The 27,500-nt window shown below is 45.1% G+C and overlaps 1 protein-coding gene across 1 annotated transcript in view; it reads left to right on the top strand.

Annotated features, from left to right (window-relative positions):
• The window catches only part of camta1a (calmodulin binding transcription activator 1a), a gene marked incomplete at its 3' end in the record, with an annotated part of 384,283 nt that overhangs the window by 17,393 nt on the left and 339,390 nt on the right, over positions 1–27,500 (top strand). Inside the window, 1 exon segment of the mRNA XM_080853296.1 lies at positions 2,401–2,504. Within this exon segment, the coding sequence (XP_080709422.1) occupies positions 2,401–2,504 (104 nt within the window).

The raw sequence follows: 27,500 nt of genomic DNA, 5'->3' as shown, positions 1-27,500 counted from the left end.
ATCTGTCATCCCAAGCTTCAAGAAGTACTAAGAGTTATGTGCAGGCCAAATGGCATTCTTTCGTTGGGAAAAATGTGGGTTTCCAAGGAAGAGTTTCAGACAGTAGTTTTAATTGCGTGTGATCTAGTGAGGTGATGTTACAGTGATTGGCCTACAGTACTGAGTTGAGTCTAACCACGTGGTTATTTGGTGAAGCTTGTTGTCTGTAATGGATTAGCACTGGGGATGTGCTGGCCTACTTGGCACACTCCTGCCAGACCCAAACACTCTGCCAGCATAGAACTCCATCAGAAGAACAGAATAGAAAAGATAAACACAGTATTGGCCATTCATAGCTGGAACATTGGCATGCTTTCACAAAGCTCAGGCTGGAGAGGCCATCCTCCTCCCACAGACTCTGGTTGAACACCACAGGAGTGATTGGAGTCCCAGACCCTGCTTGCTGTTTCCGTGGTCGGCCTGGGCAGAAAGAGATGTGAAGCACTGCACAACATCCCATACATAAATTGTTAACCTTGCATTGAGCCTGTTTATTTTGCCTTGTACCCTAATACAATTATAATTTGTTTGTGCATGTTTGTTTTGAGATTTATTCTAGAATCCTAATTATCAACATTCACAGGTTTGTATATATATAAATATATATTTATTTTATTCTACTGAGCTGCTGTAGCAAACATATGACAGACTGTTGTCATGTCATCATGACTGGCAGAAGCTCCGCTCTCTAGAAGCCCATATTTAGTGATAAGCTGTTAGGATTTAAGCTAACAAACAAACAAAAAAATACAAGCCTCATTTTCTATGTAAATTGCAAAGCTGTTTTTGTGTTTATGTTACCTAGGAACTTTGTTTTTGCAGCTTTGAAAAACAAATTCCATTAATTCTCTGTAATATTTCCCAGACAGACCTAATTATTTTCCCACTAAATATTATGAATATACATTTGCTTTCCAAACAAAAGTTAATTTCTGTGTTTGTGTAATTCTTGTGTTTGTGTTGACACGTGGTCTTAATTTCTGGGGTGTTAAAAAAGGCAATGACGTATTATGTGAACAGCCCTTTAACTTGTAGACTGTAGAGAATATGATGTATGTGTGTGTGTGTGTCTGTGGATATTTCTGTCTTTGTTTGTTTGTTTGTGTGTGTGTGTGTTTGTTTGTGTGTGTGTGTGTGTGTGTGTGTGTTTATTCATACTATCTATCCTCTTGAGGAACGCAAGTGTGATTTTATTTTGGAATTGCATTGGCACATTATGTGAGTGGGTGGTGGCGTGAGACTGAACGAGTAAGCGCTAGACGGTAGTAGCACATTGATTATAATTGGACGCAATTCACAGTTGCAGACAATATCATAGCCATTTAGAAATTGTTCTCAAGAACAATGAGGGTAAATGGCAGTGATTTGACAGGGCTGCCAAGCTCTGAGCTGCATAAGAAAGAGACAGACAGGGGCACGAATGGGAGAGAGTCTGGCATATGGCCCCCGTGGTAATTGCCCTTGGAAGGCAATTGTATCCCCCTCTTCTCTGTACTTCTCTAGCTTGCACACTTTCTAGCCATTCTACCAGTTTGGATTTTTTCGGTGAAGAAACATGTTATTGGCAGGGTCATGCTCATATGTGTTATTTGCATCTATCTCAAGTTCATTAACTGGACTTCCTCTCAACGACATGAACATAAACTATGATCAACATATTTAATAAGTCACGTTTTTTATATTCTGAGGGATGCTGTGACTGTGCCCATCTCAGTGTTGAAACAGATTCAGCAGCGAGCTTACGCTTTACTCTCCCTCCCGATCTCCGCTCTGGTTGTGCTTCTTCAGGAACCTTATCAAGCATATCTCTGATGTTGTGTTGTGACTTGTTTACTCGCCTGAGGTCTCAGTGCTTCAAGGAATCACTGCTGTGCAGTTCTGTCTTACCTGTTCTCTGCACTTTAGTCTGATTAACAGAAATGAAATAATGTTGCAGATAGCAGGTAGCTGATGGTAATGGACTCCTCTTGGATGCAGGCCTATAGTGACACTCTTCTGTGTATTGATGGGGCAGCAGGGGACAGTACACGTGTTCTGTATCACCACTCCTGTACCTTCTCAAACGTTCACTGTGAGATGACGCGCAGCAGCTAGTAGTAAGCATGTTGTATGTGCGTGTGATAAGCATGAGCATGGACATATTACATACATTCTTCTAACACAAACTGCAGTAGAGGGCAACTTAACTCATCTCGCATGTACTTTCCTATTGTCCTGCAGGAGGTTGACTGTTCGTGCATGCACAATCTCTCATGTTCTTTCACCCTCACCACACACACACACACACACACACACACACACACACCCCACACACACACACAAACCTTCTCAATGTCTTTTCTCCACTGTCTTTTCTTGTAGATGAACATGGACATTTGAAAATATACCTGCCCAAAAAGCTGCTTGAATGTCTACCCAAATGCTCCTCGTTGCCAAAGGAGAGGCACAGGTGGAACACCAATGAGGTAAGGTCACCTCTCGCTGCTGTACTCCCGACCATCTGCCATGGGCTATTTTCTCTCTCCCTCTGTCTCTCCCTTTTTTTCTTTTTGGAAAACCACGTGCTGTATTTATCGCCCAGTCAAGGCCCACGAATCCTTTCTTTTTAAGGTCTTACCCGATGTTTAGTGTTTTGAGGTTCTTTATGCAACAAACACCCTCCCCCCACCTCCCCACAAAGAAATGCACAACTTATGACAAGAGCATGATATATTCATAAAGTGCTGTGTTTGAAGTTTGAAGTTGTTGTTGTTTGTTTGTAAGCCTCAGAGCTCTCTCTTTAGTTTGCTAATGACACTGCATCTCAGTCATACATATGCGGAACACAGTCGCTGACACATTTGATACTTTAATTAATAATCAATAGTGCGCTCAAGGCTTTCTTGCATTAGCAAGGGTAAGGTGAAACAACATGACACGTTGTTTGAATTCTGAATTTTACGACCAGATGCTGAAACACTTTCCATTCAGTGCACCCTGTATGCTAGGTTGTTCTGGTCAGTGCAATAAACATTGTGCAGACGAAAGCACACGTATTACCTATGAGACAAGCAGTTATTTTTCTAATCGAGTCTCTGATGTGTTCTCCCTGTCCCTCAGTGAGCCTCTTCTCTGTGTGTTCTATTCAAACTTGCATAATACCAATGGAAATTTTGGCCAGGGGGATTCAGAGTAATATATTCATCTTTGAAAAGAAAATTTAAAAGAAAATGAAAGAATGTGCTTTGAAATTGATAGAGCTAGAATCCAATTAGGCCAAGGGTTCCATAATTTAAAGGTTTCAACCATAATTTAAAGAATAACTTTTTTTTCAGTATTATTATTTCTTACTCATGAGATGATATGGGTGCTTTTGTGAATACAGTTTGTGTCTGATACATTTATTCTTGTTACTTACTTTATCTACTCCCAGCTCGTTTGATGTGCGCTGTCAGTGCAAGTGAACAAAACTACATTTCTTCTAGTCCGTGTTACCAGCAAATAAACCACATAATAAGTACCGAGAGGTATTTTAAATACGTTGCATCACAGCCTGAAGGTATTTCATATACAATGAATCAAGCAAATAAGAAAAGATAACAAGTCTTTTAGCGTTCTGTATTGAAAATGAAAACACCAACACAAACGGTCTGATTTGTATGCCCGCACGGGGGAGAAAATGGCACGGAGGCAGTTTCCCGTCCTTGACCTGTAGGCCAGCCGTTTTAAATGAGTTTGTTTCTTTTCGGTCTGTCTACTTTATCTTTTAATGGAAATGAGACAGTGTCTTGCTTGATTTTCACATTTTATTTGTCGTTCATGTTCAGTCTGTTTTGTGGCGGCGTGGCTCTCTTGGCACGGGGCTGTCGGGAGATTGAAACTAAACATTACTTAACTGCTCCAAGCTGGAGGGATTTTTAAATGATTGCCACTGCAACGTTTCTCCAAGGAAATGCACAAACTCGGTGCAAAGGCACTGCATTTTTAATGCAATTGAATTGATCCCAAAGAAGCCCACATTTTTTTTTTTTACATTAACTGACTGACGGAGCCAACATGAGGGGAGAAGAAACAAAAAGAGCAGGCTTCTCCCTCTGCTTCTCTCTCTCTCTCTACCTCTCTCTCTCTCTCTCTCTACCTCTCTCTCTACCTCTCTCTACCTCTCTCTCTTTCTCTCTCCCCCTCTCTCTCTCTACCTCTACCTCACTCTCTCTACTTCTCTCTCTCTTTCCCTCTGCCTCTCTCTCTTTCTCTCTCCCCCTCACTCTCTCTACCTCTCTCTCTCTCTACCTCTACCTCACTCTCTCTGCCTCTCTCTCTCTTTCCCTCTGCCTCTCTCTTTCTCTCTCCCCCTCTCTCTCTCTACCTCTCTCTCTCTACCTCTACATCACTCTCTCTTCCTCTCTCCCCCTCTCTCTCTCTACCTCTCTGCCTTTCTGTACCTTTATTTCTTACTCAGCCATCCCCCCAACCCCCCCTCTCTCTCTACCTCTCTCTCTCTCTCTCTCATTTCCTTTTTGTTTATTTAAAAAGTTTTTGCAAATGGTGTCCCTCCTCTCTTTCTAATTAATGCCATCCTCCCGTGAAGGTAATTTATTTGGGGGGGGGGGGGGGGGGGGGGGGGGGTTGAGGTTCGGGAGCGCGCTCAGCATGTTGCAGGCGGGGGAGGAAGAGGAAGAAGAGGAAGATGAACCCTCCTGGGCAGACTCAGGCACAGGCACTCATAATGGCAGCCACAGCCCCTTCGCCATAACTCAGATGTCACTCCCACAACAATTTCAGCCCTGCCAAAAGTCTCCCATGACAAATCACTGATGCGCCCCTCTTAAAGGTATATTTATGAATTGAAAACAGTCCTTTATCCCTCCATGCTTGAGCGTTCGGCTGTAGTGACAGGCTTTGTGGGGAAAAATAAGGCGCACCCGGATATGAATGACAGCCTTAAGATATAGACGGAGAGTGACAGGTTGTTTTATGTAGGGAAGTCTTTTGTTTTACCTTCCTTGAGAACAGTGTCTCTCTCTCTCTCTCTCTCTCTCTATGAACTAAAAAGTGCGTATATAAAATGAGGTCAACGTATAAGTTGTAGATTGCGGCAGGTTGTGGGTATGCGGGTTGAGGGGCGGGGGGGGGGGAGGGGGGGTGTAATAGGTTTGTTGTGTTGCCTATTTTTTTCCACTAGAATGACTCCAGTGTTGAAGTTAGTCAGAAAAAATTGCGATGCTCAGAACAATCAGTTAACATGCTTCTAATTGATGATGATACCGTAACTTGTTTGACCTGCAGTGTTGCGCTCGCAGTCAAAATTAATTAACATACTCTTTTTGAAAAATTGATTTGGAAAATGTTGACACTTGTTGAAGTGAACCGCTGTTGGCTACAGCCTGTGCGCGTCAAGTCGTTTATTGCTGAAATGAAATCACAGCAGACAGCAGGGTTCATAAAAAGGGAAACGCTGTAGTATGTCAAGCCCTCATTTGATTTGAGACAGCACTTCACGTGAACATGTGAAGCCCTGTGGATTAACGTCAGCGCCACGGCTCGGCTAACGCCAGGCTGTTACCGTGGTGATGCCAGGGAACAGGTTCTGTGCCTAATTCTTATGTGGTGCGTGTCAGGAGAGCACTGGCCTGAGGGTGGGCGGGGGAGGGTGTGTGTGTGTGTGTGTGTGTGTGTGTGTGTGTGTGAGAGTGTGTGAGTGTGAGTGTGAGTGTGAGTGTGAGTGTGAGTGTGAGTGTGTGTGAGTGTAAGTGTGTGTGTGTGTGTGTGTGTGTATGTGTGTGTGTGTGTGTGAGTGTGAGGGGGTGGGTGGCTAAGGCAACCTTCCCAAAAACCAAGGGCATTTCTCTTTCATGTTTGCCACGGTGACGCCAGGGTTGTGGTGACTCACTGGTGGCAGGCGGAGAAGGATTAAGGAGTCTCTCGTCGCCGCTGATTGTGTGACTCTTACTGAAAGTGACACCTCATTTATTCTCTGCATATTTCTCAAGCTGGCGCTGCATGCCTAATACCGCCTTGTGTGTTTTCTCTCTCTCTCTCTCTCTCTCTCTCTCTCTCTCTCTCTCTCTCTCTCTCTCCCTCTCTCTCTCTGTCTCTCTCTCTCCCTCTCTCTCTCTCCCTCTCTCTCTCGCTCTCTCTCTCTCTCTCTCTCTCCTGTCTCCACCCTCCTCCTAACCCTTCCCTGGGTGGAAATTTGAGCCACTGTGCCAAGCACCGGGCCACTGCCCGCCCATGTGATGCTTTTCGAAAACGACTCGAGATTATCAATCTACGTCTGGTCCAGAGGACTTTTTTTTCCTTCCATAGCGGGTAATGCTGGGGATGGTGTTATAGCAATGCATGACATTTCACTGTAGAGCAAACAGTTGAAGTCAGGATTCGGACCTCTTGTCATTTCTTCACCAGACTCCCCAACACCCCCCCTCACCACGTGATTCTTCTTTGGGTTTGTCTTTTGTCTCGTCTCACTAGTGCGCTGTCCCTCAGTGCTCCTGCTCAGAATGTCAAACGTGACACATCCTCACCCCCACTGAGCTTGTGTAAACTGAGCTGCGACGTTTGCGCCAGAGTGCCATGCAGTGGCAACCATGCTTGGACAGGAAAAGCCGGCCGCAATGCAAGGCATGAAATAGATAGAATATATTTATTTGTCATTGCACAAGTATAACAAAATTAAGGTAGCAGGACTCAGACACAAAAACAATAAAAATATTGTTGGAACATACAGTATATATATACATATTTACAATATAAAAACACATGTAACATATAACACAACAGAGAGACAAATACAGGTCAGTTTTTTGCATTGTTAAGTGCTATGATGGCTTTGGGATAAAAGCTGTTTCTTAGCTTTTTTTGCTATGATGGTCCTAAAGCGTCTCCCTGAGGGCAACAGTTCAAATAGGTGGTAACAAGAGTCTCTGAGGATGGAGAGAGAGAGAGGGGAGTGGGGTGGGGTGTTGGTGGGGGTGGGGGGGCATCGCGGCAGATGCCAATCTATCCATTTTCCTCTCGTTTTGCCAATTCCCCTGTGTGCATTTACGGGGAGAGAGTGTGCAGGAATACATTTCAAGCATTTACTGGAAAATTAGATAAACTGATCTGATCAAAATGGATGAGGGGGAGGAGAGGAGAGAAGAAGAGAAGAGAAGAGAAGAGAAGGGGTAAGGGGTAGCTTTGGAGCTGGCAATGCACGTGCACGCTGCGCTCAGCGTCAAAGTGAGATTAGCAGGAAGAATCTGGGGCAGAGCTTGACAGTTTATTTAGTGGGTACATCCACAGCACCATAGTCTTTTTCTCCACAAAAGACATGACGTGAAGGAACTCATGATGCAACCCACAACACTATTGCAGCCTGCCTTTAGAAGCGGTCTTGAGCGAGCTAGCTGTGACGTTGGTGTTCTAATGCTGGTGATCCCATAAGTAGGGTGTCATAGAAACCTGTCATCTGCTCTGCATGCTGGTGCAACAGTGGAAGTCTTTTTTAAACCGTCATTAAACAGAGACCTAATCCAAATCCTTATATTGGCCTCGGATAGGTTGAATTGTATGTTGACATTCTATAGGTGTTACTCTACACTGCGCTGTGTGGTGCTGTGGCTACGGCCTGTGGCGACTGCATTATGGACTTATAGGCTGGGGTCATTTTTAGATGAATCCCCAGGTAGTAATCCTCCAAGAATTTCTCCTCCTGTCCCACACAGCTGGTTTCTTGTGCTGTGTACACCTGGAGGATGACCTCTATTCTGCCGGACGTTCGTGTTGAGATTAACCCCCCCTCTTAAAAAAAAAAAGAAAAGAAAAAAGGACACCACACAGGGCCGCCGTTAATCCTCCTTCCCCTTCAAGACCAAACAGACCCAGTTAATGCTCTTGGGTGAGGAAAGCTGCTGGTGCGGGGTGTTTAAGTCAAAGTGGCATCTTCACAGCGATGCCACTTCCATTCTTACACTCTCACTTCCCTTTTTCCCGGGAAAAAAAACACGGTTGCAGCTTGTTCTCAGGAAACAAAATGGATGTCTCATATGAGAGGAGCCGTGAGATGGTGTTAAAATTGTGTGTTTTTAAGGGGGTGGGGGTAGAGATGGTGTTGTGGTGGACTGTGTGGTCACCATGCTGGAAAATTTGGCCCCCAGGCACTGAAGGCCAGGCCTTGAAAGTTCTAGAGGGGTGTGTGTGTATGAGTACATGTGTGTGTGTGTGTGTGTGTGTGTGTGTGTGTGTGTGTGTGTGTGTGTGTGTGTGTGTGTGCGGTGGGGGTGTAGTATGATGAGAAGAGGGCCTAAGCTGGTGTGACACCAGACCATAATGAGTGGCGGATCCTAAAGGCCCCACCGATGCTGTGTGTGTGCCCAGGCCGACGACTGCCACCGCCACTGCAACTGAGTGTGCTGCTGAACTGAAGCTGAACCGCCAAACGAGAGAGAGAGAGAGAAAGAGAGACATATATAGAGGGACAAAGAGAGAGTGGGGGGGGAAATAGAGAGAGAGAAAGAGAGAGCGAGCACATCAGCTCAGCCTTCACAATGGGCCGGCGCACTTTTAATGCCCTGTCATCAGCAATAATCCTCTGTGCCCGGCACCGGCGCCACATGGTGCCGCCATGCAATATGCCGGCGCCCTCGGCAGGGAGTCGCCGCAGTGGACGCACATGGCATCGGAACAGACAGGGACGGCGACAGATACGTGGTGTGGCGTGACGTGGCTTGGGCAGCGCGGGCACAATCTTCTGGCTACAGTCGCATCCGGTGTAGAGAACCTGTCCAGAGAGAGAGAGAGAGAGAGAGAGAGAGAGAGAGAGAGAGAGAGAGAGAGAGAGAGAGACGGGTTCCGGTTTCAGGGAACGCAAACATCAGAGCAGGGAAAAATGAGACAGGAATAGTACCGGGGGGGGGGGGGACTCAAGTCTGTCCACAAACTACTAGACTAGGTTTGCAATGTGTGTGGTGGGAAGCCTGTCTGCGAGAACATTATTGAATAATGGTCTGTTCTCTATGCGCGTGAGTTTACTTAAGACGACTTACATCCTAAAAGCTTAAAAGGTCCTTTTGTCCAATTGATTGCTACCGTTCCAAGTCAAGGAGTCTTGTTCTATAGATACATTAGATTAGTGCAACATGGAAGCAATGCTGTTTTACCTAACAACGAGCTAATGCATAGAGGAACCAGCCACCGCTGCATCAAGCAAGCACATGTTTTAGTCACACCCTCACTGATTTCACTCGCAAGCAACTCTCCTGGTTCACAAACTCCTCCAGACGTCCTTTTCTGTGTGTGTCCATTGTCCAGCGTTTGATGTTTCTGTGGAAAACAATGGGGTCGAGGAGGGCAGAGTGATGATCCCGCCGCTGAGGAGCTACAGAGGATGAGAAGCACCAGGTCATGCAGCAGTGGGCTCAGTCCTGGCACCCCGGGCCCCCCATCAGACACTGAGAGTCTTGGCCCTGAGAGCGAGGCGGTCTAGCAATGTTCATTTTGTTGTGGAGGGGATTGAGCGGGTGTGTTGTGCCGTATCTTCTTTTTTTTTTGGTCGAGATGAGGGCGCAGCCTGAGCCGACCGTGGGGGAGCTGCTCATCGGCACCCAACTCACTCACCTAACCTCCTCTCCTTTCTCTCCATACACACACACACACACACACACACACACACACACACACACACACACACACACACACACACACACACACACACACACACACACACACACAAACACGCACACACACACACACAAACACACACACTAACACACACACACACACACACACACACACACACACACACACACACACACACACAAACACGCACACACACACACACAAACACACACACACACACACACACACACACACACACACACACACACACACACACACACACACACACACACACACACACACACACACACACACTGGAGTCACTGGACTTCAGAGGCTGTGGTGATGTGTGCTTGCTCTCCCACTGAGAGGGCAGATGATGTTTCTCTGACTCTCCGTAACCCCCACCACCACCACCACCAGCAGCAGCATCACCTTCCTGCCTCTCCTTTCTCTCTCCTCTGCCTGTTTGTCTCATATCTGCTCTATCTGTTTGTCCTATTCTGTTTCTCTGTCTCACTCCTTTTCTTCCCTGCCTCTGTCTGTTTCTGTCTCTTCAAAATTCTCTGTGGTCAGTACTCACCTGTCTTTTGTTCTGTCTCTCTCACATTCTGTTTCTCTCTCTGTCTCACGCTCTCTCTCTCTCTCTCTCTCTCTCTCTCTCTCTCCCTCTATCTATCTTATCTGTACTCTGGAGAGGAAGTGAGATCAGCACTGGGTGGTGGTGTCACCTTCCTTTCCTCCTTCGATAAGACCAGCCCAGCCCCCTCTGACCAGGCTTTTGGTTCTTCACAAGACATACACCACGACTAAGCATTTAAATCTCTATGGTGAATAGTCCAAATGAATGCAAAATAACAGGAAAACAAGTGTTGTGTGTTGACAGAAAGCTTTTATAGTTTTCTGTAAACGGTTGCAGTTTTTGTGAACGATCCGCAAGCACTTTAAATTTCATGTCACAATACATGAATACAAAGAGACTTTTTTTTGGTTTTACTGATCTCTGTGACAACAGCAATCACCAACAGGATAGCAGCAAAAAAAAAACAACTAAAAAGCCATGCTATAATCATCCGCCCCTCTGCTTTCTTGAAGTTGCCCTCTCCTCTAACTCCTTCTCCTCACTCAGCACTGTGTGATTTCCCAGCTGCCGTTCCTTTTGGAAGCTGCTCTAAAGATGTCGGCTGGGCGCTTCAGGAGTTGGCTTCACTCAGACTTCCCTCTCTCCCTCTCTTCTTTTGTGGCGGTAATGAGAGTTGTGTCCAGGATGGTAGAACAAGAATATGAAAGTGCTACAGCGGGACAAAAGACGAGCTAATTCTACACCCAATTTCTCCGAAACAGGGAGCCTATCTCATGAATTGTGCTGAGATTGAGCTCGCTTCATTTGGAGAGCTGTAGATTGGAGACAGTGTATGAGAGCCACTCTGCTGAATGCTCTCACCCTGCTGAATGCTTTGCTTTGCTTAAACACAATATACAGTATAGTATAGATACGTTCTCATTAAACACCTATGTCTTTCAATCTTCCCCTTCTGATGTTCCTTCAAAAGCATTCAGATATTCAGCAATGGAAAGAGTCCATTGCAAATCTTGTATCGTTCAAAATAAGCAAATATGCCTTTTTGTGTGTCTGTGGGTGTTTGAAGTGCACAGCACATTGAAGTGTTCTTGTTGGAAGTCTGTGAACAGTGACCAAAGCGCTGAAGGGCTAAGGGCCTCTTTGCTGTGGAACATGCTCACAGGGTTGATATATTGGTTTACATCGCTTCAGTCAGTGAAGCTGGTTCTTTTGATGCTATCTATTACTCCTTAATATCACCCTTTTCCCTATTCCTTTTCATTCTACAGCCTCAGTTTTGATCTTTCCCCACTTAAACCCTTCCTCCTGCATTAGAACATGCCTGAATTCAAGCTCTTTGGTATGCAGAAGAACAATTCTAATGACTCTGATTCGGAGGTTTGAACTCTACCCATCAAAGATCCAGGTGGTTTGGCTTTTTGAAACTCATGCCCTGTAAACAAACCAGACAGGTGGAGGCTAACGTTCAGTAGACCTCACCAGGTCGAATTCATGACTTGATTTAGATGTTTATCCTCATTCCGACGCCTCAATCGAGGCTCGCGTTTCCTCGACCGTGCGTAATTAAAAGGAGCGAATCTGCATGGCGAATGTTTGCCGAAATGTTCATCAGCTCCTCTCGGGCAGTCGGAGGAAATTAAAGGTCATGTTTGCTTGTTTGTTTTTCCCGGGGAAGGAGCGCTTTAACATTTTTACAAACAGGTGTCGGGAGCATGCCTGGAATTTAGATGTCTTTGTTTAGTGCAGCGGCTCCTCAGGTGGAGGTGCACACATTTGTCCCCGTGTCGGATTCCAGATAACACGTAAAATGCCATAACTGTCTTATGGGAATGTCTGTGTACTGGAGTGTCTGTGATGTCATTTGCATATTTTATCTTATTCAATTATAAGCATTAGTATATACATAGGTGGGAGTGTGTGTATATGTATATATCTAGAATACTTTTTATATGAGGCAGTGTAGTGATGCACGTTTAAACGTGTACAGTGTAGGAAAATACAAGGAGTATCTGGTGTGTAGGAAGAGGTAGGAAATTTAAAGCCATTAAAATATGTAAGGTTTGTTGACGTTTTAGATGACTATCCTTTTTCATATCCTTTCCCTCCTAACTGCACAGCCTAATGCATTTTGTGATATTTGGTCCTGTTTTTTTTTTGTATCAAGATTCCCCTAGTCTAACATTCTGTAAAATGGCAACCATTATCGCAGAGTTATGTATTTGGCAAATGATCACAGGCCTGTAATATATCTCTCCTTAATGCAAGGACACATTAATGAAACGCTTAAATCACCCTATAGTGGTTAATTACAACCCTTGCTTCATGAGGCTCCAGTCACAGGGAAAGCTCAGCATGAGGGCTTATGCCCTTTTATGGATTCAGTGGGGACCCAGTGATCTTTACAGTGTGTCTTTTGGGAGGGAGTGAAATTTGATATTGATAACCCATGGCCGCCTATCAGGAGAGTGTATCGTGTTTACATATAGTACATTTGATTTTCTGCACTAATTCTTAGAATCATCAGAGTGCCGTTGGGAGAGTGGGTTTTGAACCCAGTGGCCAGAGCCAGAGCCAGAGCCAGAGCGGAGAGCTGAGAGGGCTTTGGTGTCGGGCTCAGCGCAGCTTGATGCCGCGGCTCGGCGGAGGACTCCAGCGATGTGGCCCTGCTTGAGTTGCCATTGTTTGTAATGAGAACCTACCTGTGGGTCATTCTGGGGTCTTGCTTGCTACAAGGACCTTTCAATTTTCCCTTGGATGTGTGGCACTAAGGCGGGGGTCCCCCCTACAGCCCCCCACCCCCCCAGGTATACTGTGATGACGGGGGGTGGGGAGGGGATGGCGGCTCAAAATTGCCTGACCTCTGTTGTAGCAGACACAGGTCACTCCACCTCCTGTGGGAACTTCTAAATTGAACCCAGCTTGTGCCTTCGATCCCTCCATTCCTCAACGCCCCCCCCCCCCCCCCCCCCCCCCCCACATCCCTTATCCTTTCCTTCACTGCTCTCTCACTCTTCCCTTTTTTTCCTTTTTCCCCTCTTATCTTCTGTCTCTCCTCCATTCTCACGTGTTCACTGAGGTGCAAAGTTATTCAGGGATGGAAGAATAGATTTCTGCCTTTTGTATTGAACTGCTGGGTCAGGCCTTTGTTTAGTGTGTGTGTGTGTGTGTGTGTGTATTGTAATAGACTTTTTTGTTTATTTACCAGATTAAAAACAGACTGAGGCACTCTGCTGTCTCGCATCCTTTATTGGTATGCTTGCCTCGCTGACTTGTCGTGTGCCTAATATGTACATGATTGTGAGAGCAAATGTGTTTGTGCTCTCGGCTCTGTGGATCAGATGTCAAGAGGCAGGCCTTACATGCTGAGGCTGTATGTATTATTCCATTTCATAGAGTATGCCAAAAGTAGTCTGCCTGCACTCTATGTAATCCATACCCTCAGTGCATGCTCTCTTCAGCTACTCCAAATAAATAAGATTGCTGTGTGTCTCCCAGACTCTGAGAGATGGAGAGATTGATAGATGTGTGGAGGGATTAATTATTAAAGCCTGTGGCTTCCTCTCACAGGCCGAAGAGAGTACACAAGGCTGACTGGCTGGCTGGCTGGCTGGCTGTGTATGTGAGTAAGAGAGAAAGAGAGAGAGAGAGAGAGAGAGAAAGAGATGCAATGGAATTTCACAAATCGCACCAAAGGATAGAGGGGGTTCTAGTTCTTTAAGATATGTGAGTCAATTTCCGTTGGGCTGGACTGTCTGTGTTTTTCTGAGTATTTATTCTAAAAGCTTTCCTCGCCAGCATATCAAAAGTCTTTTTTTTGTCCTGTCTGCAAAATTGCACATCTCAAAGCAGATTACTAAAAAATCCATGTATTCTTGCTTAATGGTGAAATACAGCCATACGAATGATCAGTTTTACACAGATCATTTTTTGACAATCCCTATTGTCCAGACTCTGTGAAGGTGTCAGAGTGGTCCGTGGACTGTGCACTGTCAGGTTTTGTGCTTCATACAAGTCAAACACAGTCTGCCAGTGAAAGCTACTCAGTCAACAAGAGCCGAAAAATATGATTTATTTCCTTCTGCTAGTCTAGTGTGAAAGAGTGGAAGAAGAAACGCAGTTCATCCCAAAGCCCCTTGGGACTTCCTTTTTTATTTGTAGCAAATCAAAGAAGTGCTTCGGTTCCACGCTGGAAGCTGTAACATGAAAAGAGAGTGGCGGTTGAAGTTGGAGGGGACTCCATCAGGCACTGGGTGGGAGAGGGGCACGGGGGCCATGACGCGGGCTATGAATCACCACAGCTCTTCAAGAGACCAACCCCCACCACCCCACCCCACTACCCCCCGTTTGACACTTCCCTTTGGATCAGTGGGAGGGATGTTGTCTGTTAATCAGTGGAAGGGTGCATGGTCTCTTCGTCTTCACAGCATTGCCTCTCTCTCCCCCCCCCCTCTCTTTCTCTCTCTTCACCACCCTTTCTTCTTATGTGCCGGCTTTGATCTTTAAAGGTCCTTGAGAGTGAGGAGAGCCAGCAGGCTGGGATTCTCTCTGGGCTCCTCGTTGGATTCCAGCCCATCTCGAGCTCCATCTGATGGACAGCTCCAAAAATGGCAGGACTCTTCTCAGAACTCCCCCCCCCCCCCTCACCTCCTCCCCCCTGAGTTTAATTGTGAAAAGAGGAAGGCTTGGGTTTTAGGTGGCATGCCAAACACTGTGCCTGTGCTTTGGTTTGGGAGTCTTATCTATGTGTTTGCATTTATAGCTGCATCTACTGTGTCTTAAGGAGTCATTATTTTCCCTAAGCCAAAGAGGCAGTTGCAGCTGACGGAGGAACTTCTCTCACTTACCAGTGAGGATCACTCGAACGGAGCTATACCCCTATCCGTTGGTAGGATTCCTAGTCCAAGTGTTAAGCATTTATGAGAGTTTCTGTGCCAACCAGGAACCTGAGTTTTGGCAGCATGACAAGGCTCTGTAGGCTCTCCTGACTAGGCTGTCATTTTGGGCTAAGAAGAACCTGGTACTGAAAGTCAGAACGCGAAGGGCTCCTCCACTGAGCTAACAAGCCATTTGGTGTTACTCTTTCATTATTTTATCCAACCTTCTCAGCATGTCTTTGAGGGAAAGTTTTTTTCCCCCTTCAGTTTGAATCATTAAATGATGGTAAGAAGAAACACAAGCCTGTTCAGCCCACATAGTTGTTCTACAGAGACACTGAGATCATCGGGGGAAGTTGCACTTTGACCTGTGTGGAAGCAGTCAATATTCTCCCATACCATCTGGCTGCATGTTACTAAGAGCGTTGTCAATGGAGCATACCATCTGACCTTTAACAGATTTCAGCATTCCAATGAAATGAAATATCAAAGGTTACCCTTTCGTCCATTGTTTTGATTCAATCAAGTATCGGTTTATTTTATTCACAGTGTTCTTGGAGCGTCCTCTACGCCCACCCCCACCCCCATTTGTTTGTGTTTTCCCCAAAGCCACTCGGCAGTTGGACGTCCTTTTTTATCTTTCGCGGAGGTCCGCCCTTGAAGCCCTTTGTTTAGCCCGGTGCCACATGTGGGCAGCTGCCCCTATAGATGTGTACACATCAATGCGACCGTTGAGTTAAAAAGGCTGACACTGCCATAATAATTCATCCCACAGGTCTCGCCGTGCTCGTGCTGCCTGCTACGTGTCACGAAGGATGTTAGCGGAGCGCCAGCGTGAGATAGCATAGGGGAAGGGTACTCACCCTCATTGAGGCACACATGCCCAGGTTTAATTGTATAATGATTCTAGATAATCCACTTGATGGTAAGCATATTTCTTTTGAGGCTCCCACCTCGCCGTGGGAGACCTTTGTGGGAGATTTTGACTAGTAAGCTCCCTCTGTGATGAACGTTAAACCGCATAGAGGATCTTTTCGTCGGAAGTAATGAGGAATTACACAGGAATAATTAAACAGTAAGAAAAAGGGTATCAGCGGGGAAACATATCGAAGCTATACAGACTTATCACATGAAACTAGATTTGGAATGATTTAGCACTCTGACTCATACAGTAATCTGATTGAATTGATTGAACTGAGCATTTTTGTGGAGCAAAGATAAATCAGTCTGGCCAGTGAGAAGAGGTGGTAACAGTGGTACATTGTTATCCTTTGCCTACCATAATGTCCCGAATGTTAACCACGTTTTCTACATCGATTTTGTTAACAAGCTGTAGCCCTCCGGTTAATGCTCTGGTTTAATAAGGCCCTTATGGGTATGAATTCTTTAATAAAAATAAAAAAAGTGCGATAAAATAAGTTCTTTATTAAAGTTACGTTTAGGTCATTCTGCTAGTGTGTTACTTTAAACAGAAAATCATCAGTGAAGCCTTGTGTTTTATTCTTCACCACAGCAGTGCAGCCCTAATCTTGGCACGTGTGAAATAGCAGAGGTGTAGGTCACTTCAAAACAAGTCGAGGTGTGTTAAATGAAAAGGTCCTTGCATTGTGCTGCAAGCATCTCTCAGTGCCAGGGGCGTTGTTCAGAGTTGAACCACAGACCGACCGTCTTAATATTCCTTCCAGAAACTGTTCAGCTGGCCAGGAAAGAGTACTTCTTTCCGTATGCTGAGTTGCGAGTTTGGGAGGCTTTTTCTTTGTTTGTATTCAATTTTCTCTTTTTTCCTTGTCTCAGCCAAAGCAGTGTGAGATACTGCATGTAAAGCTTTGAAGATTAAATCATTTCTTGTCTCTCCCTTGTCCACCTTTCCTCGGCCTCTGTCAGTGAAGTGCTCTTGTCGGACCTCAAGGCTCACAGGCGGTAGAACAGGTTGGTATTCTGAAGGTGGCACATTCCCAGTCAGCTCGGTATCAGCTGATTCTAATTGCCGGTAAGATTCATGAGCACATGCTCTCTCGACAAAGCCCAAAAGGTTGAGGTGTCGACAGGGTGTGCTTCGGCAGTTCATTAAAACGTGCCCTCCACTCCCCTCCTCTTCTCTCCTTTCCTCCCCTCCTCTCCTCCTCTTCTCTCCTCTCCTCCCCTCCTCTTCTCTCTTGTCCAGGCCCCCCATCCTTCAGCGAAACCTTGAGGCGCCATTGAAATTCTGCCGAGTGTCCTGCTTTGAATTTTTCTGTTGATGAGGTAATGCGGAGCCGTGCGTCGGCCCGCACTGCCTGCGCCGGGCTGCTAGACATTCCTCTCCGTCGTGTTTACATAATTAGCCGCTGCTCCGAGGGCCCTCGCCAGCTCGGGAAGTAAAGGGCTTAGTTAGTAGTCTCATCTGGGTCCCAGTCAGTCCCCACAGCACGCTAGGGACCACTCCCTGATGCTTCACACACATGCATACATTCTCTCTCTCTCTCTCACTCACACACACACACACACACACACACACACACACACACACACACACACACACACACACACACACACACACACATTTAGACAGAAGACACACTCACAGACGTACTGTCACAAGCGCACACACTAACATGTACGTCACACTCACAATCATACACATACTGACACAGATACCCATATGCACAAACACACACTTGCCTAATCTTTACGAATCAATGTTCTGCAGCGGGCAAGAATTCTCAGCTTAATACAAAATCCTCTTACCTGCGTGTTTTATGTTTGGTTGTCTAGTGTCTGAAGGGAAATAAAGCATGAGCATAAGGCTTTCCTCTGGTTTAGCATTTTGTGCATAGAGGCATTTGTCTTAAATGTAAATGACGGAGGAGCCGCTGTTAATTATTGCAAATTGATTTTCACTTCAAGCCAGTTCAGAATGCAGCTTCATCGCTATCAAGCATCCCCCAACCCCCTCCATACACCACAGACCTCCCTATTGTTCCTTTTACAGACACTGTAACAGTAATTAAATACTTCAGAGTGAAGTATAAATGAGGATTAATTTATGAGGGGCAGCATTGTAAAAATAAAACTTTTTCTGAAGTCACCTTCACACTCTTTGTGGTGTAAAATCAGTGAAGTGTGAACAGTGTCATGTTCTCTCCTCTAGATGATACCCACCTCAGCTTTGTTTAAGTCCAAGTAATAGTACATAAGTACATAACTCATATTTCTTTCCAATTCGTGTTGTTTCTCAGGACTCGATTTATCATTTTTCTTACATTGGGGAACTTTGCTTCTGTTAAGCCCTTAAAAATGATTTTGCACGGTATGAAGGGAAGTATTAAGCAGCCGATCTGATTGAGGAGCAAGTCCTTCCCCCTCTGGTGTTTGTGCCTGTCTGGGGAGCTGATTTGGCTTTGGCACCAAGGCAACCTGACACAAATCTTCATTAGATGTGGGCTGATAAAGCCATTAATCTGTCCTTTGACTGTTTTGTTCTCCCAACTTTTTTTCCCCGTCCACCCACCCACACGCAGAGCGGAATAATAAGACTTACAACAAAACTCCCCCAGTGAGCGTTTGCAGACGAAAAGAACTGTAATCAAATATCCATAATACGCGCTTATCCCCACGATGCCAAGCCTGAAGAGTAATGGCTCATTGAGCCAGAGGTTTACGTAGTCAGAAGTCACCGGTTAAATGCAAAAGGACTGCTGCCTCAAGTATTTTTAGTCTTTAGAGCCATGGCTTGTGCCTGGCCAGATGCATAAGGGTTACAGCCACATTAATCTTGCTATTACCCACTGAGTTTTTTCTCACTGGCTCACATAAATAATGCAAAATCAGACCTTTCTTTTGCCCCCAACAAATACATTATCTGTGTGTTTATTTTCCACCAAAGTGTTTTGGATATAATCCTAGTGCTGTGCCAGCACTTTTTGTGAAGTGTGTGGGTGTGTTTGGGTGTGTGTTTGTGTATGTGTGTGTGTGGGTGGGTGTGTGTGTGTGTGTGTGTGTGTGTGTGTGTGTGTGTGTGTGTGTGTGTGTGTGAGAGGGGGTTTCGGAGGGAGTGACTAAACAAATTCCCCGGAAGTAAATTATTATTCCGACAGTGATACAATGATGTTTGGAGTGGAATCATACTCTGAGATGCAAACTGTCTTTCTTTGTGACCTTGTGAGGGTGTAGGTGGGGGGGAGGAAATCAATGGTCTTGATCTAGCCCAGTGCATAATAAATCCCACCAGGGGGCTGGTCAACAGGTCCTCGTAATGTATTGACCTCCACCGCTGCAATTTATCAGTTTGTCTCACCGGTTAAATAATTTAGTTTTTCAGCTTGGGCCATAGTTAGTCTTTGTTTCCTCCATAAAAAAACTGAAAAAAAGCTGCAGTGGCTCTCAGGGTCTCAGGTTTGCCGGAGCCCCAGCCTTAGCACTATCCTAAGCCCGGCATGATCAATGTGGCAATGTGCAGACGGCGTATGAATAACCGGATCTCCCCCCACTCATCTCTAATTGCAGCGATAGGCCACAGAGGAGCCGCATCCTGCGAGCATGTTTACCCCTGGATTTAATTCCATCCCTCTTCCTCGCTGCAGAGTCTGTGGACAGGGGGCCCCCGTAGTCATACCCCCCCCCCCCCCTTCAGATCAACCCAGGAAGCAGAGGGAACACATTTGTTGGGGAAAAAAGAAACTAAAATACTTTTATTTAAAAGAACAAACTAAAGATTTTCTTTGTTCAGGCCTTTAACAGTAAGCAGAGTACCTGAGGGTACTTTCTGTTTTTGCTTTTTAAATCTCAGTAATTGAATATAAAAAATGATATTGTGGTTTTTAATATTTCTGGCCCTTTTTGTGAGGATTTGGAAATGTTTGATTTCTTTTGAAGGCATGTGTAATAATTAATAATTAGTCCTTCAGGCTTGCACACACTGAGTCTCCTTCTGAAGTGCCCATGAAACAGTAGAGGACGTGCCTGAGATACCGACAATGAGGCAACATTCAATTTTCACCCAACTTACTTACTTTTTCACACCTTACTCCAATGAGTTATATGATATTCAGGAAATGAATAAAAAAAAAAATGAAACAGACATGAATCCTTGAATTGGGAGGTAGTCTCACCTTCCGTTGCTAAACACACACACACACACACACACAAACACACAGAGAAACTGTTTTTGTTTTGCAGGTTTTTTTTTCTCCTTTTCCTTTATTTGTAGATAGCAACATACTGTTGCACCCATGTTGTGACCATATCTGTATATATGCAACAAGGATGAATGACAGATGCTGCAGATTTAAGGGTGCTAGCAGGACAGCATTTGGTGGTATGGAAGGAATGTGAGATACAAAAGGGGTGGGGGTGCAGTATGGAAGGGGGAGGGTGTTTGTGTGTGTCTGTGTGTTTGGGGTGGGGTGGGGGGGGGGGGGGGGGCGGGAGGGGGTGGCGGGGTGCATAGGAGGACATGCCAAGTCTTTGGTTGAACCTTGATCCAAAATTCCCCTCTTAACCAAACTGTACTCCTGGAGATGAAAGTCCGAATTGTTCTGATATGCTGATCAAAGCGGCCTATCTCGCCACTCCAAAGGAACACCTGGAATTCTAATGGTGAATTCTGTGAGCGCGAGAGCGTTGTGATGCATAATGTATTTTAAATAATGTTTATGTAAACATCTGCTCGGGGTGTTTATCATTTATTTATTTATTTGGTTTATTCATCTCTCCCTCCCTGGTGTTGCTGATTTGTAGATTATAATTGACTAATCACAAGACGTTTGTTAACTTGCTCATCCCCCCCCACTGTTGTTGTTCCTGCTTTGGTTTGGTTTTGAATCCACAAACAGGCATCAAAGGTGTCAACTCCATGGCTGAATCCATAAATACAAATGTGCACCCGCTACGACACGGGGGCCGTGTAATACTTTGGACCATGGCTGGATTTTGTACGCATTTCTTTTCCTTTTTGAGCATTCGCAGGTGGAATGGTGCATGGCAATGCTTGTTGACGGTGGCATGGCCATTCTGGCTTCACACATAAAGATCCGCCATTGTGGTTTTTAATGAAGCGTTCCTCCACATTACTGTACTCTCCCATGCGGAGACAAGAGCGCAGGCCACGGAGAATGTTGCCGTTTCCAGTTCCCACCTCTCCTCTTGCAACCTGTTAATGCGCCATGCTACCCGTTTGCTGACATGATGGCTTTTCGAGTGAGTGAGCCTGGGCTGCCAATAGTGTCTGGATTGGAACAAGCTCATGGAGAAGGCGGCACTGTGTACCTCTATAAATACCCCTGTCACACCTAAATCAAATGGGCCCGCTGCGCTTAGAGCCCCGACGTAATAACCACTGTTTTTTCACACGTACCCTTCAGAGGGCCAGGAGGTGACCCAGGCCGGGGGATTGTGTTCCACAACACAGTTGCACAAATTGCGCGCTTATTGACATTTAAGTGCTGTGGCGGAGGTTTTTTAAAGGAAACGTCATATTCTGATAATTATTGAAGGGTGATGGATGGCATTTCAGAATGTAATTTAAAAAGATAATTGTCTGGATTGGTGGCATGGCAGTGTGATTGTACAATGATGCAGGCCCATGCCTGAGCCCAGTTGGAAAAAAACACAACAAGTACAGCCTTTTAGTAGAGTGGTCCTGACAAAACATATTCAGGCCATTTCCTGCTTGTGAGAGAAGCTGCGTCATAAATAATGGCTTTTCAAAATGTAAAATATCTAGTTAAAGGGTGGGGAAGGGAATGGAATGTAAGAGAAACCAGCAAGAGCAAACTGGATTTTCAAAGGATACAACTGAAAAAATCCCAGCCCTTTCATTCAGGCTTCCCTCCAAACCACTCCTCCAAATCACGGCACTGCCTGCGCTGCCAATGACCACTGCTAGAGGACCAGGAGACCACGAGAGAGTTGAAGCGCTAGGTTATAGCTTGTTATGCTAACTGCCACACCAACAAACCAACAATAGCCTGGCTTCTTGTTCCTGTGGTGGGTGCTTTTAGTGAACCGTCAAGCTTGCCTTCTGGACCTCTTTGACCTTATCTACTTTGCTGCTCATTTTGTCGCTGAGTGGTTGGCCAACTGTCAGCCAGACTGAGAAGAGGCTGTGCTTCTAAGTTTGTCACAAACCATGAAGGCTTTTGGTACAGAACTTTTTAACTTTTGTGGTTCTGTCCCAATCCCACTCCCATTGACAGTTCTGTACCTCTGCTGGGTGGCAGGGATACTGTGCCAAAAATGCTGGCCTATATTCATCAAGGCTATGGTCACCCTCTCTTCATCCAGTGGGCTAGAGAAAATGGTATCCCTAAACTGAAGTACAGACACAACCTTCCAAATCTACTCTACACCATGCATGTCCATGGCGACTGCTGACAGCATCGCACGGCTTCCAGGAACAGTCTGCTCTCAGCGTCCCAATACCTCTCAATTCTGTATGCCTCTGTAAGACACTTTTGGCTCCAGAGAAATCCAATACAATGTATTGTTATCGTTGAAAAGCCATACCGATGTTGCTTCTGGTTTGACCCTTTGCTTTATCAAACCTCTTAGGCTTTTTGTAAGTCGTACTTCTGTCTCTTTTTTTCTTCTTTGTTTTGCAGTAAAAGCCATTTTAGGTATTGGTTGGAACTGGACATTTTGACTGCACTTCTCTGCCATTCTTGTGTGACTAGCTTGCTAGCTTTAACGGTATGTCTCCTTAGCCTTATGGAAGATTAGGGTTACATGTAATGAGTGCAGACTGCGCACAGGTAGGCAGGTAGGTTGGTAGACAGCCAGGTAGGCCATTCAGTCATTTCATTTAGGCTGAATGAAATGATAGGATAGGCTTTTTATGGCCCTGCGACTGCCACAGATTTATTTTATTTTTATTGTCAAAGCATTTAATCTATTCATTGCTGTCGGGATGTAAAGTGAATTTCAAGAAATATAACAAAAATGCTTCTGAAACACATTGCCTGCCCTAGCTTTAAGGAAAGTATGGGATCTGTTTTTGGATTATCTCTTTCCAATGTCAATTCAAGTTTTTTAGCCTTGCATGGAAGACGTACCCTCAGGGTTGCCTGTAACAAATACTATTGCCGTAGTAACTGAAAGCTGATAAATGCACTTGTTTGTTAAAAACAAGTGGCCTTAAAAGACAATTTCCACTAGGCAGAAGAATCAGGGAACCCCAGATTTTAAATGGCAGTAACCCCCTCCCCCTCCCCCTCCATCCCCAATCCCCATGCCCTGTTCACTGCTGTATAAAATGAACAGCCTCGGTGGAGGATAAGATATTCCAACCTACACTGATTTCTTCCAAGTCACTCAAGCATGTTATCTAGATGGGGATGTTGTGTGGCAGACTGGGAGGCAGGTCTTGCATTTTCACCTCCCAGAGAGACTCCAGGGCACTGGAGGGACTACCTCCATGTAAATAATAGATCGCCTTGGGTGTGAAACATACCCGAGATAACCTTCAAGACAGTTGCGGATCAGCGGATTCACATTAGTTGATAGGATTAAGGTAAAAAATCTACAGGAGGTTCTTAATAGAAAAGACAATCTCCGTCTGAAAGAGGGATACAGATACATATATGTATGGGATAAGGCCGATAAGACAAGGTAGTGGAAGATAATCTTTCACAGTTGATCTGCTTTGCCAGGCCAGAATGTGGTCACATGACAGCTTGACTATTTTCACTCTTGAGGCTCTAGGTGGCAATAGCATCTGCAGGCCATGCTCTTTATGACCATTGGAGTGTTTGACATTTCACAGCAAGAATCTTGCCATGTATTGCACTCCATTTATCTCAATATATCACTCAATATATTGCATTTGATATTTCATGTGTCCCCTTTAGTGTTTTGGAAGCTGTGATAGAAGTAATTGCTGGGCACAAATCATCACTAGTTTCTGCACTTGTATAGCAGCAGGCTAACTTCAGTTTGCTGAAGAAGGTGCTTGGCGTTTTCGGATGGCGTAATATCTTTTTCACAGGCCCGTTTGCGAATACACAGATCAGACAGTTTCCCAACCACCATCTTTCCCCCCCCCCCATTTTCTGCCCAACATATGTGGAGCCTTGGCATATGGCGGCATCCATGAGAGGGGAAGCAGCTCATAGAGAACAAAAACGGCTTTTTTCACGATCCCCCATCTGTCCATCCAGAAGACGGCACCCAAAGCGAGCACTGTTCCCCATCTCCCCACCACAGGGCCCCCCTCTGAAGCCTGGGCCCCGTGCTGTGCCACAGTACTGTGGGCCTCTAGTCTGTCACGCAAGCCCTTTGTACAGCACTCCTCTCCCATCAAAAACACCCCAAAACATTTGCTGTTGTTGTTGTTGTTGTTGTTGTGATGGGGTTTTGTTTACTGTGTGGAGATAGTGTCACAATGGCAGTGTGTGGAAAAGAATGTAGATGTCTTTGCAAATGGAGAACCATTGGTGGTGCATCAGAATGTACATCCTTCAATGTAAAGCAAAGGTATTAAATACATAAGTAGAAATGTAAACACGGAAGCGGGAGCTGGCGAAAGACGAAGGAGTGGGTTTAAACAAATGAACGTGGAGGTACAATTTCTGCGTTCATTATTCAGCTGTGCGAGCGCTGTACTCCGAGCGGCATTAACGTGACTTTGGAAGAGGAATCGGAGAGTAATAACTCATAAAACTGAGTAATTAGTACAAGCAGCTGTAACACAATGACCCCCATTCATCAAAGCAATTGGTCCTTCCTATTTTAAATGTGCACTGTTTGGAATTATATATTTTTTTGTGAGGTAAAAAGTTTGCATTTAATATGGCAGTGCTACCTCTCATTAACAATTAGAGAGGTGTTACACTTGTAAGGTCCCTCTCCTCTTCCTCCTCTCTTCTCATTTTCTCTCCTCTCCTGTCTTTTCCCCTTCTCGCCTGTGACACATAAAGACTATGTGAACACCCTAGGCCCCCATAAGTTAACCGAAGGCCTCTGGTTATCCTTGTGGCTCTGCTCTGCTGTCCGGTGCTGTACTATGCAAAACCGTGCTACGCTAAGCTGTACCCGCACCTGAAGGACGCAGAGACGGGGCGTGCACGTTTGGGTCGAGAGCGGGGGGGCGCACTAATCCCCGGCTTCTCGGGCCGCTTGATTAGAGAAAGCGTAATTAGCTGGCGAGCGAGCAGGGCTAAAGGGGGGAGACCTGCGATAATTGAAGTCTGTGGAGATGCCATATAGATGGCAGCCAGTGTCCGGTGGAGCTGGCGTAGTATTAGCTCTTAAGGTCACCGAGCCTGAGGAGCCGAGGAGCCAAAGGTTCAAACGCAGTTTAAATGTTAGTGCCAAAGCGTGGGATAAAGGAGGCCACAGAGACTGGAGTGAGGGAGTGTAAACCTTGGCCTGGCATGCTTTGGAAGTAAGAGAGGAGATTATGGTGTGAGGAGAGGTACGTGGTGCATGAGCTCTGTCTCCTAAATGATGTCTCTTCGTGTAGGGGAGGGAAATGATGGTTTCAGGCTAATAATAACCTATCCTAGATGTTTTTCAGATGCCTTTTCAAATAATTTGTCATGCGTCCTTTGAGCGCTAAGATGTTTTACAAGGTGTCTTTGCCTTTGACTTTTATTCTTACCCCCGTCGCTGGAAATACTCAAAGTCAAATTTTAATAAAGAAATGAGGATTTTTAAACAGAAAGATAAGGGCCTGATATGCTTTAATCATCATTTACTCTTGATTAGAAAATCAATGGCCTTTGATGGCAGTGTGTGTGTGTGTGTGTGTGTGTGTCTGTGTGTGTGTCTGTGTCTGTGTGTCTGTGTGTCTGTGTGTGTATGCATGCGCGCGCACGCCTTTGGTGTTTTAAAGTGTGACAATGACAGTGCCAACTGTGTGACTGGCCTTTCGAAATCGCAGCCATCTTTTGTTGTTGGGGAGTTCCATTCTCTTTAATGTGACGTAAATTCCCCTCTCATACTATATAAAAAGCTTGTCTGTCAAAGACATTAGCTTCTTTTGAACTTTGCTTGGGAAGTACAGGAAAGCCTACAAAAGCCTGTTTCTCTGTTAAAATGTAGTGTGCGTGGCCTCGCACGGCTTACAGAAGAGACACAGAATAAAGTTGTCACTCATTTTCAGCGACAGTTCTCAGATGTAACCAGGAAGAGATTGATTCAGCCTGCTTTGCCTGTCACGAATCTTGGAAAACAAAATGAGCTCCATTCGCCTTATCTACGTTCAGTCACTCACACACACACACACACACACACACACACACACACACACACACACACACACACACACACACACACACACACACACACACACACACACACACACACACACACACACACACACACACACACACACACACACACACACACACACACTGTAACACAGTCTGTTTGAAATAGCCTCTTGGTTCAGCAGATGCAGTCCAATGGCATTCCTATAAAGTCACCCGACCTTATTTGTGGTCTACAATCCAACACGCTGTTTAGCGCATTATATGTGAGCTACCCACCATCTGAAACAGCATTCTATAGAAGATTTAAATCCAATCTGTAGTGTAATTGGCAATGTATGATGATAATTATTACACCATGGCTCTTTCTATAGTGAAAATGATGTGTTCTCTGTCATTGTGTATAAACATTAGGGTCTGTGGTCGGAACACAAATAGAAAGACATAAGGTATAATCACAATCCAGACTGATGGCCTGCTTATTTTGTTGTTCCCCTGTCACGGCTCTAATTGCTATATTTACAACAGTGACAGCACAGGCTTGACAGTCCTAATTGTAGGCCTGTAAATCAGTATGCTCAGAATGATCATTTAGGACATTCAACAGGTACTATCCTGCCCTGACATTGTGTAATGATACTGCGCCTGCTGTCATTTGGACAGCTTTTATGGGGATTGTATGGGAATGGAAAATAGCTGTAGAATATAAATTAATTAAATAAATTAATTATTTGATTGGGATGAATGGGACACATTTGTGTGATATTTGCTCATTTTAAAGCCTTATACTAAGAGGAAGGACGGACCCTACTGTTTTAGTTGTATGTGAAGAATATAGATAGGCATGGTTGGATTTTAACAATTAACAATTTTGGCAATTATTTTGTGGCTAAGATTTAGGTATTACATTATACTTCACCACCATGGTTTTATAGTAGATATACAATGATATGCAGTGTAATACACGTATTGCAATTGTGTAAAAGAACAGTGAAAGATACACAGATTTATGAAAGATAATCCATGCTATCAATCCCTAGGCAGGAGATGCTGGTCAAGTTAAGAGGTTGAAGTAAATGCATTAGTCAGGATGCTAGTGACGATGCTAGCGATGAGCGCTCTATTCCTAGTTTGATTCTTCTGACAGCTGGAAATGAAATGAAAGCCGTAGGCTGGAGTGAAAGTTTGCTTGCACTAAGCTTCTTCTCTGTCTGACTTTTTTTTTTTTTGCACAGGGCAGCC

The sequence above is a fragment of the Sprattus sprattus genome (genome assembly GCF_963457725.1).
Source record: "Sprattus sprattus genome assembly, chromosome: 16".
In the NCBI taxonomy this organism is placed as follows: Eukaryota; Metazoa; Chordata; class Actinopteri; order Clupeiformes; family Clupeidae; genus Sprattus; species Sprattus sprattus.
The sequence above is the reverse complement of the archived record's forward strand: the minus strand, read 5'-3'. Positions and strand labels throughout refer to the sequence as shown.